The following is a 15,125-nucleotide window of genomic DNA, read 5'->3' on the forward strand; positions in this document are numbered from 1 at the left end:
AATAGGATTTTCCAGGAAATATGTTATGTACACTCAGTTATTCCATTCCATTAAAAACTATTTTAAAACCAAACTAACAGTTTGTGTGCAATTAATTATAGTGCTTTCAACAACTGTTTAGTTCAACTTAACCACATGCCATATCTCCCATTAATTCATTAATTGAATTAATAAAAATACCAACAAATCAATGCCTTAATCAATTATATACCACCAACAAATTGTTTGACTTCAATGAATGAATAAAAATTACTCAATCACATCAATTAATTCATTATAAAGTGACAATGCTTAAAAACCACTTATATGTTACTAGTAGTTTAGATATAATCGCCTTCAATATCTCCCATTAATTCATTGTTACAATTCGTCCAAAATAAAGTGAATTGAGCAATTAAATAGTTCTAGTAGATTATTGAATTGTAAATACTGTGTTCTTTGCCTAAATAACCCAAAAATGACTCCTTATTTAAAGACATAGAATAGTGAAAAATGGAAAAAATGGAAAATGTGTTTTTTAAATAAGGAGTATTTTTGGAGTATTTATGCAAAGAACACGGTATTTACAATTAATGAGTTAAGTGCAGAAAACCCTGGTATTTTTGCACATGAGAGATCTTTGAGGATGGGTTCAGCTGAACATGTGATTGCTGTAGAGGATGAGAGCAACCAAGAGTAACCAAGAGGTGGTGATGTTATAGTCTGGGTTTTGATCAATAAATTAAAGAAAGGAGAGAAGAAATGGAGGTGATGAAATGTATGCAAGCTAGTGCCATTTTTAGAATTTTTTAATGCCTGATCTCCAAATTTACAATTGATTTTAAACTTTTAAACAATATTTAAACTTTAGCTTTTCATTATTATATTGTAGAAATGTGAGTAGAATTATATTTTCTTTAATAGTGTCCATTTTGTAATTGTCTAGTTTCTTATATATACTTTAGTATTACATTCAGGTCTTAAAAGTATAATAAAGCACTTGGGAAAAAATATACAGCTCAATAAAGCCATACTGGAAGCAATGATTGCAAATATTTCTGTTGCCACAATGTATTTTCCTTTAGTGCTCAAATAGGCTGGAATAAAAGAGATCCATACACAACAGAAAATCAACATGCTGAATGTGATGAACTTGGCTTCATTGAAAGAATCAGGCAACTTTCTAGCAAAGAAAGCAATAATAAAACTGAGGCAGGCTAAAAGCCCCATGAACCCAAGCACAGAACAAAATCCCAACGTTGACCCTTCATCACATTCAGCTATTATTTTCCCAACTTCATCTGCCATGTTATAGTGTAGAAAAGGGGGAAAGGTTCCCAACCAGCTAGCAGATATTAAAACTTGAATATGTGAACAAAATATTACAATACAGTATGAAGTATAGGGTCCCAGAAAGGTCCTTAGTTTTGTTCTTGGCTTGGTGGCATTAAATGCAATGATTACAGTCACTGTCTTGGCCAGGATGGTAGAGAGAGAAATGGAGAAGGTGAATCCAAAGACTGTTTGTCTGAGAATGCAGGTCATTTGGATGGGATGGCCAATGAAAATTAAGTTGCAGAGAAAGCAGCTCTTCAGTGAGAGGAGTAGCAGGTAGCTAAGATTTCTATTGTTGGCTTTCACAATTGCTGTGTTTCTGTATATAGTAATAATCAGCAACGTTAAACAAGTGAGAAGAAAGAACAGTATTGAAATCAATGTCAGAGACGTACCCAGTGGTTCATCAAATGACAGGTAAATTATTTCTTTAAATATGCATGCATTTCCTTTAGTATTAGGCCATTGATTATCTTGACATTTGAAACATAATGCCATATCTATAAACAGGAAAAGATAAGAAAATTAGAATGTTTATGTTTAGTATCCAAAACACAGCATTTCTAGCCTTATTCTATTTTAGACTTTACTTGTCCTTTAAATAGAGCTAGCTCATCCTTCTGTAAATACTTTCAATGAGTGATGTCAGAAATGACATAATGGTGAGGAGGCCATCTGAAAGTAACCATCATATTAGACTATACATCTCTCATTAGCATTTAAAAAAAAAGTACTACTCCCACTAAGTATTACATTTCAGCCATTTTGTTTCATCTACTAATTATCAAATTACACAAATTTTATTAGTGATGGGTGAATCTGACCCGTTTCGCTTTGCCTAAAATTCACGAAATGGCAAAAAAATTGCCAAATGCATTGAAATCAATGGGCTACCATTTTTTTTACGTGCAACAAATTTTTTTGATGCACAATAATTTTTTTCACTCATTGGAGTCATCACTATTTAACATGTTGTTGAAAAAAATATTTTCTTACAGCAAAATGCTGTTTAATATATTTTTTTTACTAGTTGTTTAATTAACTGTTGTTATATGGTTTCTGATGATGGGTACAAAGCGTTTGTTTTTATCTAATATATCAGGGTTATATTATTATTAACATGTATTTATATAGCGCCAACATATTGCGTAGCAATATGTTATAGAATGGGACACAAAATAACATTAGGGTCCTTATTAGGTAAAACAAAATGTTATAGCAACTAAAATTGTTTTTCTTGGCAAATGGAAAGTCCCCAGAATTTAGTAACAAGTATAGAGTCAATAAATAATATAAGAAAAGGAGATCTTATGTGCCAATAACATTAGATTATCAGAAAAATAAATGACTAAATGACTAATAAGACTTAAGTTAACATGCATAATCAAAATGATAATGATGTTTGTGTCATGGTAAGAAAATGTATGCATAAGGGATATATGGGTACTTTTTACCGGAGCTGTTGGTTGCTATGTTGCTGTGTTGCAGTGTTGGTGAACCTTTTCAACAAACCTTATCTTCTAAGTGAGCATTATCCTGATGTCCAGGTATGGTATTTCCAAAGGAAAATCACTAGTCCAGGTGCAAATTCGCTGAGAATTTGCGCGATTCGCCGCCAGCGAAGAAATTCGCGAAACGCCCGTGAAAATTTGCGGCAAAAATTTGCCGGCATCAAAAAATTTTTCGAAAAAACGGACGCCGGCGTCAAAAACGGGCGTCAGCGTCAAAAACGGGCGTCAGCGTCAAAAACGGGCGCCGGTGTCAAAATCGAGACGCCGGCGCCGTTTCACAAATTTTTTGTCGTTTCGTGCGAAATTCGCAAATTTTTCGTTGAAAAGAAACGGCGCAAATTCACCCATCACTAAAAATCACCAAACTTCTCAACAGTTACAAAAATAATATCATAATGACAGGCTAAATCTTAGGGGAAATGTATTAAAATACAAATCATATTTTTACTTCAAAACAAGAAAATTGTGGCAAAAATTATGAATTTCATCATTTTCTATTTTGAGTTTTGTAATTATAAAAAAAATGATCGTTTAAAAGAAAAATAAAATTTAGCAAGCTTCTGTTGTAGTCAGTTTGTGCTGTACATTCAACATTCAAGGTATACTTTAAAGTAAGAAAAGTGAATAGTAATAAACTAAACCAATAAATTGATTGGCATTTTGTCTTGTGCCAAATGCATTGGAATCAAAGGGGATTTTTTTCACACCAAGTGCATTGAAGTCAATCAGCGTTTTTTTCATGACAAAACAAAATGCATGATAACATTTTGAAACAGATGTTGTTTGTAGTGATGGGCGAATTTATTCACCAGGCGCGAATTTGCGGCAAATTCCTGTGATTCACCACCGGCACATATATTCGTGAAACCGCCACAAAAATGTGCCGGCATCAAAAAAAATTAACGCTGGCATCCGTTTTTTTTGGATGCCGGCTCAATTTTGACAAAAAAACGGACGCTGGGGTCCAAAAAAAAAGGAAGCCAGCGTAAACTACGAGACACTGGCGCAGTTTTGAGAATTCTTCGCCATTTTGTGAATTTAGCTGGAAATTCGCAAATTTTTTGGCAAAACGCCCCAAATTCGCCCATCACTAGTTGTTTGAGATATGTTGTTGCAATTTAGCTTCCAAAAAAAACCTGAATTAGTAAATAAGCCTCCCAGAGTGGGCACACTCTGCCCCTAAAGTATTGAGTTGTGATACTTTGAAGTCAGTGGTCTCACCTGTTTGGTTGGATATCTCACCCTCTGGGCAGGGGATACAATCATAGCAGCAGACAGGATAGCCTTCTTTAGTAGTCTTTCTGTATCCAGTAGGGCAGGTTTCACTGCAGGCTGAACATGGAGTCTGGAAATACACAGACCTACTCTACCATGATACTGTGTTTTATGACTTTCATTAAAGGGATTTGTTAAAGGGAAGGTTATTCCAGAACCAACAAATGCTATAATATTGGTGTACCACTGTGCAGCCATCTCAGGTAATTGTGCCTGATCCTGTTCCTTCAGAAAGAGCCAGCACTTTACAATGGAAATGCTTCCAGATAAGCTATTGTTTATCCTACTCATTGTTGTTGAGTGCTATTGCTATTCTCATATTTACACCTAGCAATACAGGTGTCAGTGAGCTGTTATCCCACTACCTTCCAATTGTTCTGTGCTAGGCTGCTAGGAGGAAGGGCAGGATGATATTGCTCCAACTTTTATTGCAGCAGTAAAGAGTGACTGAAGACAGTTTATCAGAGCACATGTCACATGAATGAGGGCACCTTTTAAACTAACAGCATGTCCAGCCCCAAGTCAGATTTTATGAATTCTGCTGTAGCATAAATAATGTGTTTCAGAAAAAAACATGCTTTACTGTGATAGAATCCCTTAGTATTTTACTAAAATTGTATCTTAATATTACTAAATATTATACCGTAGTTACCTATACTCATTGTAAATAATGCCCTGAATAAAAAAAGATATAGAATTATTTTAAGATAAAAAATGCTATGTATAGGTTTTACACAAACAAATGTTATGTGTATTAAAATATGACATTACTTTTTACCTGATTAAAAGCTGTGCTCCACTTTATTAAGCTCTCGTTAATTTTTAAATCAAAGAAACCATTCTGGTAGTCAAAACTTCCAACACTGAAACCACCAAGGCTTTCATTAGGGTAGACAATCCAGTTTAAGATGTCAAACTTTAAAGGCATATCTCCATGTTCATCAAAATACACTTCAGCCCCTGCAGTGTTTGTGAAGCGCACATGTTTCAAATATTTATGAATCTAAGAAATAAAATCCATTGCAAAATAATTTGTTTGCTTACCATACTTTTAAATACAATGGTAGTACATAATATTCCTTAGTTTTTGGAAACATTACCTTTTATTTGTCTAATCAGGATTAAAAAAGCAATTACAGGTAATAAGATATGTTTTCTGTATACAGGTATGGGATCCATAATCTGGAAACCTGTTATCCAGAAAGCTCCGAATAGTCTCTCATAGGGGCAAATTTACTAAAGGGCGAAGTGGCTAACGCTAATGAAAATTTGTCAGCATGATGTCATTTTGCCACTTCGCCAATTTACTTTACGGGTGCTGGCGTAAATTCGCTAGCGAAGTAGACATAATTACTGCAGGCGAAGTTGCGCTCTGGAGAAGGGACGTAACTACGATAATTCACTAAGTTGTGGCTTTTCCTTAACGTTACCTCTTGCGCTAGACTTTACTTTGCCAGCTCAGACCAGGCGAAGTGCAATAGAGTAGCTAGGAGTTTGTCAAAAAAAAAGTTGAAAATTTTTCTAAGTCCCAAAAAACGATGGCGTTTTTTACTTTTTACTGGGTGATAGGCTGAAAAAGATCGAAAATATTTGGCACCTAAACTATACAGTGGGCACATGTGTAGGGCAATATAAGACCTCCCTGGCCTTGTGTAGTATAATGTAGTTGCTGCAGCATAAACGTCCATTGTACTTTAACTGCACGCCATATGCTAATTAGGCATCGCTATCGTAACTTCTAACTGCTTATCGTATTATCGCTAGCGCAACTTTACAATGGTTCGGTAACCTTTCGCAACTTCGGATCTTCCTGAATTTGCGCAGCCTTGGCAAAACTACGCCTGGCGAAGTGTTGCGAAGTGCAGTGAAGCCGTCGCTAGCGTATTTTCTGCGCTTAGTGATGGTATCTGTGTGGCCTTCTTTGAATTCATTTATCAAGGGTCGAAGTGAAAATTTTAATTTTTAAATTTGAATTTCGAGGTTATTTTAGTGTGACTAGGGAATAGCCCAAAGTCTAATTGAATTTGAAAAAAAATGGAAAATTCCAATATCAAAATGAAATATAATTTAAAAATTCGACTTCAACTATTTGCCATCTTAAACCTGCCAAATTGCTTTTTTAGCCTATGGGGAACCTATCTGGAGTCATTTGGAGGACTTCGGAAAATACTTCAATTCAAATTTGATTGAATATGATCCGAATTCGAATCAAATGATCAGCCTATTCACCCTAAGTTAAAAAATTTGATTTCTTATTTTTAATAAATTTTGGTTGGTCATTTTTTATTTAAATTTCAAGGTGATGAGAGTTTTAAAAAAAACTCCCAACACCGAGAAATTTGACCCTTGATAAATCTGCCCCTAAGTGGGTTATTTACTAAAATCCAAATTTATCTCATTATATAAATAAAAAAAACCCAACCAAACTCCCATACCTGATTTTACCTTGTTTATTATTTAAAAAGCTTGAATTTTGAATTAATCAGTTTGGGAGGTTGCTGCACAATTCTAGGCAAAAAAAAGCATGCAAATATACAGCAGTCAGTGCCTTAATTTAATATATGAATGATTAATATTAATATTTTTCTTCCCTTTATCAGATTTAGCAGATAGTATCATTCGGAGGGTGTGCTTTTTAAATTTACCATGTAGGTTCCCAGGAGATGCCTCCTAATGCTGCCACCTTAGACACATGCCCATGGGTGTCTATATTATAAAGCTAGCACTGGCTTCGTCTAAGGGGTTATTTATCAAAGTCCAAATTTATCTCAATACTTTCTGAAAAAAAACTCTGACCAAATCCACACAACTTATTTGTGTTTATTTATTAATACACTTTCCTGAAATTTTGTTTTCTAGAAAAAATATGAAAAAAACAAGAAAAATCATTTTTTTCCGAATTTTCATCTGATTTTCAAGATTTTTTTTACCATTTTTTTTTTCAACTTCGGGTTATTGCCAAAAACCCAGCGCACATCAAAAAATCATTGGGACGTCTCCTCTTAACTTAAATGCAGCCGCGACAGGTATGAGATGCCGGATTTTGAGATTCTGACTTTTTCTATACTCGAGGTTTAATAAATTCCGAAACATTTGTCATTTTTTTTAAAAGTCAGATTTTATAAAGAAAAAAATCACAAATTGTTTGTGATTTTTGCATTCTGAGTTTAGTAAATAGCCCCCTAGTGTAGGCCAATACAGAATGCAAGAAGCAGAACTAACAAATTTGTCAAATTCATCCCCTTCAGGTCTTATTTTAACATTACCCCATAGTGCCTGTCTACCACCACTGCCATCAGGCATAGGCAGAATATTTAGGTGTGACATCCTTTCTGAAAAAAATGTGGCATCCATAACCCCCAAGTGTCACACTACTGGACAGATTGTATTACAGCATGTCACAAAACACGATGCTCCCTGTCAAAACTTTATTTTAAATGCTTAAGAAGAATAAAACAAGAGCAAATTTATTAATTGTAGATGTAATTATTACTTAAAAAACTATACACCTAGTGCTTGCACTTTCCTGTGCTCTCATAAAATAACAGGTAGCACTTGAGTGTTTGTTGCAGATAGATTAGCATATCAAATACCTGGTGCAACATACCAAGGTGCAACAAGGCCTGTGTTTAACAATTGCCTTAAGTAAGTAAGGGCTGTTTAAACAATGTAAAATGATTTAACTCACCTTCCAAGCTTTAAAATGATGTTTATCAATGTGTTCCTTTGGTTCCTTTAAGTACATCAAGTGCAAGGCTTGAGCTAAAGCATACACAGCATTATATATATTATAGCTATAGGAAGAGAGAACTTCATTAAAATGGACATCCATTCTCTCTTTCCCTGTACACTTTTTTTGACCTTCAGCATTTACTACCCATGTGCAATCAAAAAAATACATCCATACTTTATAAATAAATATATCTTGTGGGTAAAGGTCTGGCCTTATGTCTAGAAAGAATTCCTTAAATCCTGGTATTGGGTCTTTATGAAGAACAATCGCCAAACTTCCATTAAATGGTGCAAAGCTTAGAAAATATAGGTTAGATCCAACAGAAATATCACATTGATAGGAGATGACCCACACCTTATCTGAGACAGGAAACATGTACAATATTAGCTGTAATGAAAACATGTAGCTTCTGTCACCATAAACAATCAATACACTGGTCGAGTTAATACTTCTACTAATTTGTGGACCTCTTCTGTAATCTATAAAATTATTTTGTGGGATGAATTCAATGAAGGCCACACAGATACCATTATCTGTCAACTGTTTCTCTAGCACCTGGCTCATCTTTAAGCCAGACTCATCATCTGAAACCAAGATTCCAACCCATGACCAGGAAAAATATTTAACTAGTTTAACAATGGCCATATACTGAATGATATCACTAGGGACTGTTCTGTAGAAAGAAGGAAAACGCACTTTATCACTTAGTAGTGGGTCCAAGGAGGAGTAGCTTATCTGAAAAATAAAAATGATAATATTTAAAATTATTAACGATATTCATATGTTATTGGATAAGGAGAATGTAGAATAGTCAGTGAACAGGCAAAGGATTGGAGAGGTCAGAATAGTCACAGACAGGCAGGATCAGGATTGGAGAGGTCAGAGTAGTTAATCAGGCAGGCAAAGGTCAATACACTAAAGAATAGGATTTACAAAGAATAACACCCAGGAACAAGCTAATTGAACCTAACAACGGGCAATTTGAATATTAACAAAGCCAATTTAAATACTTTTGAATCTCGCGCCATAGCACGCCATAGAGGGACTGGACGCAGGGACAGCAGGACACATGCGGCGGCGTACCCACCAGAGACATGGCAGGGGAACCCGCCACCCACTAGACCACCAGGATAATTTAAATTCCTTACAGCTGAACAGTGATATCACACTACGGGATACTTCTTCAGGTTGGGCATTTTTACGCCAAAAATAAAAAGAAATTGCTGGTAACAAAAGCACAACTTTTTCGGGCGTTATTATGAGACAAAACTGCAACAATTTTGAATGTGAAATAGCTAAAACAATAAATCATGTAAAAGTCAATGGCAGATGTCCCTTTTGCAACTGGAAGATCTTTCTTTGATTCGTGGTTTTAAAGGTTTTGAAGGTTTTCAGGTATTTTTTACACTGGCTTTTGTGCAACAAAATTTACAGTTTTCACAACGTCTCTGTGAGTTTTCCAGTTCATGCTTTTTCAGTTTGGATTTTTTAATACATTTCATGACATTCATGGTTTTAGAGAAAGTGAGCTTAGACTTGGTTTCAAAAACCTCTAAAACCACTAACAATTAACAATCAACCTTTAATTAATAGGCCTCTACATATATTATAAAGGTAACTACTATGGCATAATTACAGTTGTAAGGAATGTAACATTTCTTGCAGTAACTATGTTGTTATATCGGAGGATATATTCAAATGTAATATTTAATTTAACTATAAAAGTAATTTAAAGGGGTAAGTCATCTTCAAACAACTAGTTGTTTTCAGATAGATATAGAAGTGTCAAGTGCCATTTTTCACCTTTCTGAAGTAGCCCGGGGGGGGGGGTCACCCACCCTGTAAACTGTTCTAAATGGATACATTTAGTTGATACATTTCTTATCTGTAATAAAAGACACTCACCCTGGTGGTCCAGTGGTGCGGAGGGGATGCCCGCCACACCGCTCCTCTTCGGGCGCGCGCCCGCATCTCGTTTCTTATATTGACGCCGATGCGCTGGCGTGATGGCAAAGGCGAGAAAATCAAATGCAATTGGGCTGTTGATCTTTGCCTGTTATAGGATTTGTTCCTGGAGCTTCTGAGCATTTTGCTAATCTGTTTATCTGTTTTAATTCCTGTTGTGACCCTTGCCTGGCTATTGATTATCCTGACTTCTGAATCCTGACCCTTGCCTGATTACTGATTTCGATTCTGCTTAATCCCTGTGATTGACTTCATGGTTTGACCCTTGCCTGCCTGACTACGTTTATTCTCTGCCTGCCCTGACCCAGCCTGATCTGACTACTCTATTGCCTAACGCACTCTATTGCCTAACGCCTTGTACCACGACTTTCTGCCCAAAGACTTTGCTTACAGTTGTGCCCCTCTGCCTGTCTAGAACCCCTCGCCTTGCACCTCTCGTTTTAAGACCTGGCGGCATCTGAGTAGCTGAGGGCTCCTCCCGAGGCCAAAGGTGGCTGCTACAGGCAGAAGCACGAGCCGAGACCAGGGTGCTTGGCATCGGTTCTAGATTTAGGGTGCCAACCGTTACATTATCTTTGTCCCTGCTGAGCAGAATCTCTGGGTTTTATTGCAGACAGCTGTTAGAATTGATACAATAGTTGCTAAAACTCCTGCTATGCTGCTGGGAAATGTATCAACTAAATTTTGCAAAACTGTAACAGTTCAGAATCTGCCCCTAAATTACTGAGCTGCCAGACTCAAACACCAGAGACACAAACATTCAACTTTAAGCTTGGATTTTTGAAAAACAGTAAAAAATAAATAATGTAAAGTAATTAAAAAAAAGTCCTTATTTCTGAGGAACAATTGAAAAACAACTGAATTGGAAAAAGTGTTTGGAAGGTGAACAACCTCTTTCAAACATCAACATACATGTACACAAATATAACGTATACCTAGCTCTCATAATATACCCCTGACATTTACTGTATATGCTTCAATATGATCATCTTTACCTGTGGGATATGGCTGATTCCAAGCAATTGGGCCAGCAGGATTGTCACTTTTGCAGATATACCATCAACAATGGCCACCAAGTTATGTAAGAAACCACAGTGAAAATTGGGTACGGGAATGTCCCCTCCTGATAAAATATCAAACATTCCAGCAACAGCTCTTTCTTCACATGAACAACCATCAACAAAGTGGAAGCCAAGTGAGACATTGGGGAGAAGATGGGGGTTTCTGTTAATCTCATTTATGGCAAAGATAAAAGCCAAAATATTCTGGTAATTCCTGTAATTCAGACTTTTAGAATAATTAAAGTTAAAAGAAAATTTTAGTTTGAGAACCCCATATTATATATTGCCAACATTAAAAGTAAAATCTGTTAGATAAACATTATTTATTGTGCATGAAAGTATATTTAGTATTAGTACAAAATAGTCTGTGTCCATTTATATATTGTGAACCATATTTCATGACCAGTGGCGTAAAAACACCGTACCAAGCCCCCACCCACAAAAAAGGAGTCAAGCACACTGCAGGTCCTACTTTCTCCACATTTCACCTGCACACCTGCTCGATCACTCTCCAGGCCATTTCTGTTGGAGTATGTAAGAGAGCAGCAAGGGAGGGTTGGATTGTTTTTTAACCCTAGAGGAAGGGTTTGGGCCCCCACAACCAAGAGTCTGCTTCCTCTATAGTTATACCACTGTTCATGACCTGACTTCTGTTAACCATACCTTGGTCAATGCAAGACTTGATCCCTCTAGAATGAGTTGACAGCTCATTGGCCCATGAGTGGGGCCCTCAGAATAGATTACAAAGTTTCAAAAAGCTGTCCACATATTAAGTAGGTTTGAAAATACAAGGATTACATCAGGATTACATCAGCATTTTGATGTGGTCCTTGTTGGAAGTGTCCATACAGAATGACTAAATTGGTGAAACGGCCAGCAAATTGCCAAATACATTTAGAGTTGATAAAAAAATTCTATCAAATAGAATTTTTTAGAAAGGTAACATAGGAAAAATAAGAGTGGCAGATTTTATTGTATAACAACTTTAGAAAATGAAGTTCATATTTTTATTTGAATTTAAAGAATAAATATTTACAAAATATTTGATTGAAATAACACTAACCAATGTTTCATTTGATTATTCTCTCTAATTAGAGTTTTAGAAAATGACCATTTTACACAGACAGTAAGATAAGACATACATTGATAAATAGACCAAGAGAAAATCAGAAGAAAGTGCTACAATTATCCTGTTAGCAGGTATAAAAGAGTAGCTACTTACACAGAACACAATGTAGCATTCTCGTATGGTTTTCTTTTGAAATTTTGCATAAAACTCGTCATTGATGTCCACAACGTAATTATTCCTCCAATTAAAAGGTCCCCATCTCTGTAGTAATGTTGAATATATCTGAAATTAAGATCACATCCAGGCACATTGTGCAAGCCCACAGCATGAGAAAGAATCAACAGGACTATGAGCACTTTGAGGATAATGTACATATTGCAGAGATAAATACAATGTGTAACCTTCTAGTAATTTGTAGCAAGTTCTCTATAGTAACAGCAACAGCCTTTAGTAGTCTGATCGTAAAAAAAGACAACTTTGTGGACATAATCCCATGCCTTTATATACATGCTTGGTATCTGAATATAAACCCACTGGGGTGTTTTTTTCTAAAGTGGAATGAAAGAAAATTATATATTACCAGTGAAGTCATAGTAAACAATCAATGCGTTTTAAATGAATTTAGGATAACTATTACAAAGTAACAGCAACACATTCTGAAATTATCTGACATCAAAAACTTTTGTATATGTTAAGAGAAATTTTACACAGAGAATATAATATACTTATTAGGCTACTGTTGTTGACCAATAATTTGTAACCAGGGTTAAATATGCTTTGTTGCAAAACATGCCTATATTTCTAAATGTTATACAATTGCCATTGTATTTCACTATGGTGCAGATTTATCAAGGGTTGAATTACTTCGAAATTCGACCATCAAATTAAAATACTTTGAATTCGAATATCGAAGTCAAAGTATTTTTCACAGAATTTGGCCATGGAACGATCAAAGTAAAATCGTTCGAATCGAACACACTTCGATGTGTAAAGACTTAGAAAATGGTTGTAGATGGTCCCCCTAGGCTAACATAGCACTTCGGCAGGTTTAATTTGGGGAAGTATTGAAGTCGAAGTTTTTTTAAAGAGACAGTACTTCGATTATCGAATGGTCGTATATTCGAATGATTTTTACTTTGAATCGAACATTTGAAAGCACTGTGGGAATAGGAAAAGAAAGGATGGTGCATGTTTATTCTCTGTGTAATATGTTAGGGCTCACTTTGCTGCATGTGCTGTCCTTGAGAAACTACAGGTTTTATTGGAGGGGAGGCAACCCTGTCAAGTGATTCCAAAAGTATCCCTTGCATCTTCCTTGTGGCAATATGCCAGATGAACTGTAATTGTGTCATACTAAATATGATTAATAGTTGGTACACTTGCCCAAAAATAGAAGAATTTTGGAATGAGATTATAAAAGACATAGTGAGAGTTATGGAAATTACTATTAAAGGACCAGACCTGCCCCTAATCCTTCTAAATTTTATAGTAGAGAAGAATAGCCTGTTATCAGATTCACTTACCTTATATTTGCTTAATGCAGCCAAAAGGTTGATACCAAGACATTGGGAAAAGACAACACCCCCAACACACAGAAAATGCTAGTAAAGGAAAGAAGGAAATTAGAAGAAATTACACATATGCTTTATAATACGAGTGATAGATACTGGACAATATGGGACCCTTGGCTATCTGTGCTAAAAACACACCACCACCGATTTAGAGCTAAAAACTTTCTATATCCTACAATACTCAGTAATTTCAGAGCATTTCAGAGCACTTTAGATTTAATGGGGTCGTTCACCGTTCAATAACTTTTAATATGATGTAGAGAGTGATGTTCTGAGACAATTTGCAATTGGTCTTCAGTGTTTATTATTTGTGTTTTTTCAATTATTTAGCTTCATGTTCAGCAGCTCTTCAGTTTGGATTTTCAGCTGCTATTTGGTTGCCAGGGCCCAATTTAACCTAGCAACCAGGCAGTGCTAAGAATAGATTGTTATACAACATACTTAAAGTTAACCCAAAGGTTGGTAATGTTGGTTGAGTAAATATGGACATGAGCCCACTAAACCATCAACATTGGTGGATCAAAAACAATCTATAAAACTGAATTAGCTTTGCATTGTGATATTACTATATGTTTATTGTGATCCCACTTAATTTATCAGGAGGAATGTTGACTCTGATATGTTTATAAGCACTGTGAATCTATATTAATTTCACATAATGTTTAAACAATATTTGTACCTTGTTATAAAAACATACATTACTGTGCTATTTTATATGTTAAAACTCAATAAAAAATTAATACAAAAAATAGTTGAATCACCCTTTACAAATGTTTCAGAATAGAATAGATTCAGTTTCCTTAAAAATGTGAGCAGTAAATGGGGAAAGCCAATGTATAAATGACTGTTTAGTAAATATCTGTAAAGTCAACCTACTTGTTCCTGCCAAGGCTAAACTGGGTATTTTGGACTGCTCTTTCCATGGTGGATACTGCACCTTCCCCACTAGCCCAGTTGGCTCCATATTAGTAGCTGGGCTAATTGAGGTAATAAGAAATGGTAGGCTATGCAGCTTGAAACTTGTGCATTTCTCATTTTGATATCAGAAAGGAATTTTACCCGCTTCTGTGGAAACATTTGGTGAGACAAGATCTGGGGACAAACAAAAATATTTTGAAGAGAACCTCATTTACCGAGAGCACAGAAAAAAGGGAAAGAGTAAAAATTGTACCATTGCTCTATGGCAAGAAAATGCAGATAAGACAAAGGCACTCTGATTGCAACCAGCTAGACTAATGCTGAAGCAAGCCATTCAAACAAGAAAAACAGAGTTCAGTTAGAATAAAATGGTTTGAATATATATTTATTATTTTTGCTAATGTTAAATGATAGCAATTATTTAAATAAGTCAGTAATCCTTTAATAGAACCACCCTAAAATAGATATATGTTAACAGTTCAAGATAACGCTTGCTTTATTGGTCAAATTAAAAATGGAAGTGAAGGATCAAAGCAAAAATATATTTACATTAACATTATTAACGCTGCATTCTTAATATTTTCTTTTTTTATGCATCTTTCAAGTTTGTGTATGAACATATTCCTGAAACAGACTTTGGTTCCTGATAATTGGCCACCCGTTCATCATACCCTGGTGTTTTAATTGCTGCCCTTAGTTAAGAAAAAT

General features: G+C 35.4%; 1 protein-coding gene across 1 annotated transcript; it reads right to left on the reverse strand.

Moving 5' to 3' along the window:
- Positions 1–921: 921 nt before the first annotated feature.
- On the reverse strand, positions 922–14,422 carry LOC108699051 (vomeronasal type-2 receptor 26). The gene is made up of 7 exons (XM_041573951.1): positions 14,376–14,422; positions 10,794–11,073; positions 8,361–8,568; positions 7,789–7,862; positions 4,879–5,103; positions 4,047–4,170; positions 922–1,814 (listed from the first exon to the last, which is right to left on the reverse strand). The coding sequence occupies exons 1-7, from the start codon at positions 14,420–14,422 to the stop codon at positions 922–924; spliced, it is 1,851 nt and encodes a 616-aa protein (XP_041429885.1).
- Between the last annotated feature and the right edge of the window lie 703 nt (positions 14,423–15,125).

Source organism: Xenopus laevis, chromosome 8L (assembly GCF_017654675.1).
Source record: "Xenopus laevis strain J_2021 chromosome 8L, Xenopus_laevis_v10.1, whole genome shotgun sequence".
NCBI lineage: Eukaryota > Metazoa > Chordata > Amphibia > Anura > Pipidae > Xenopus > Xenopus laevis.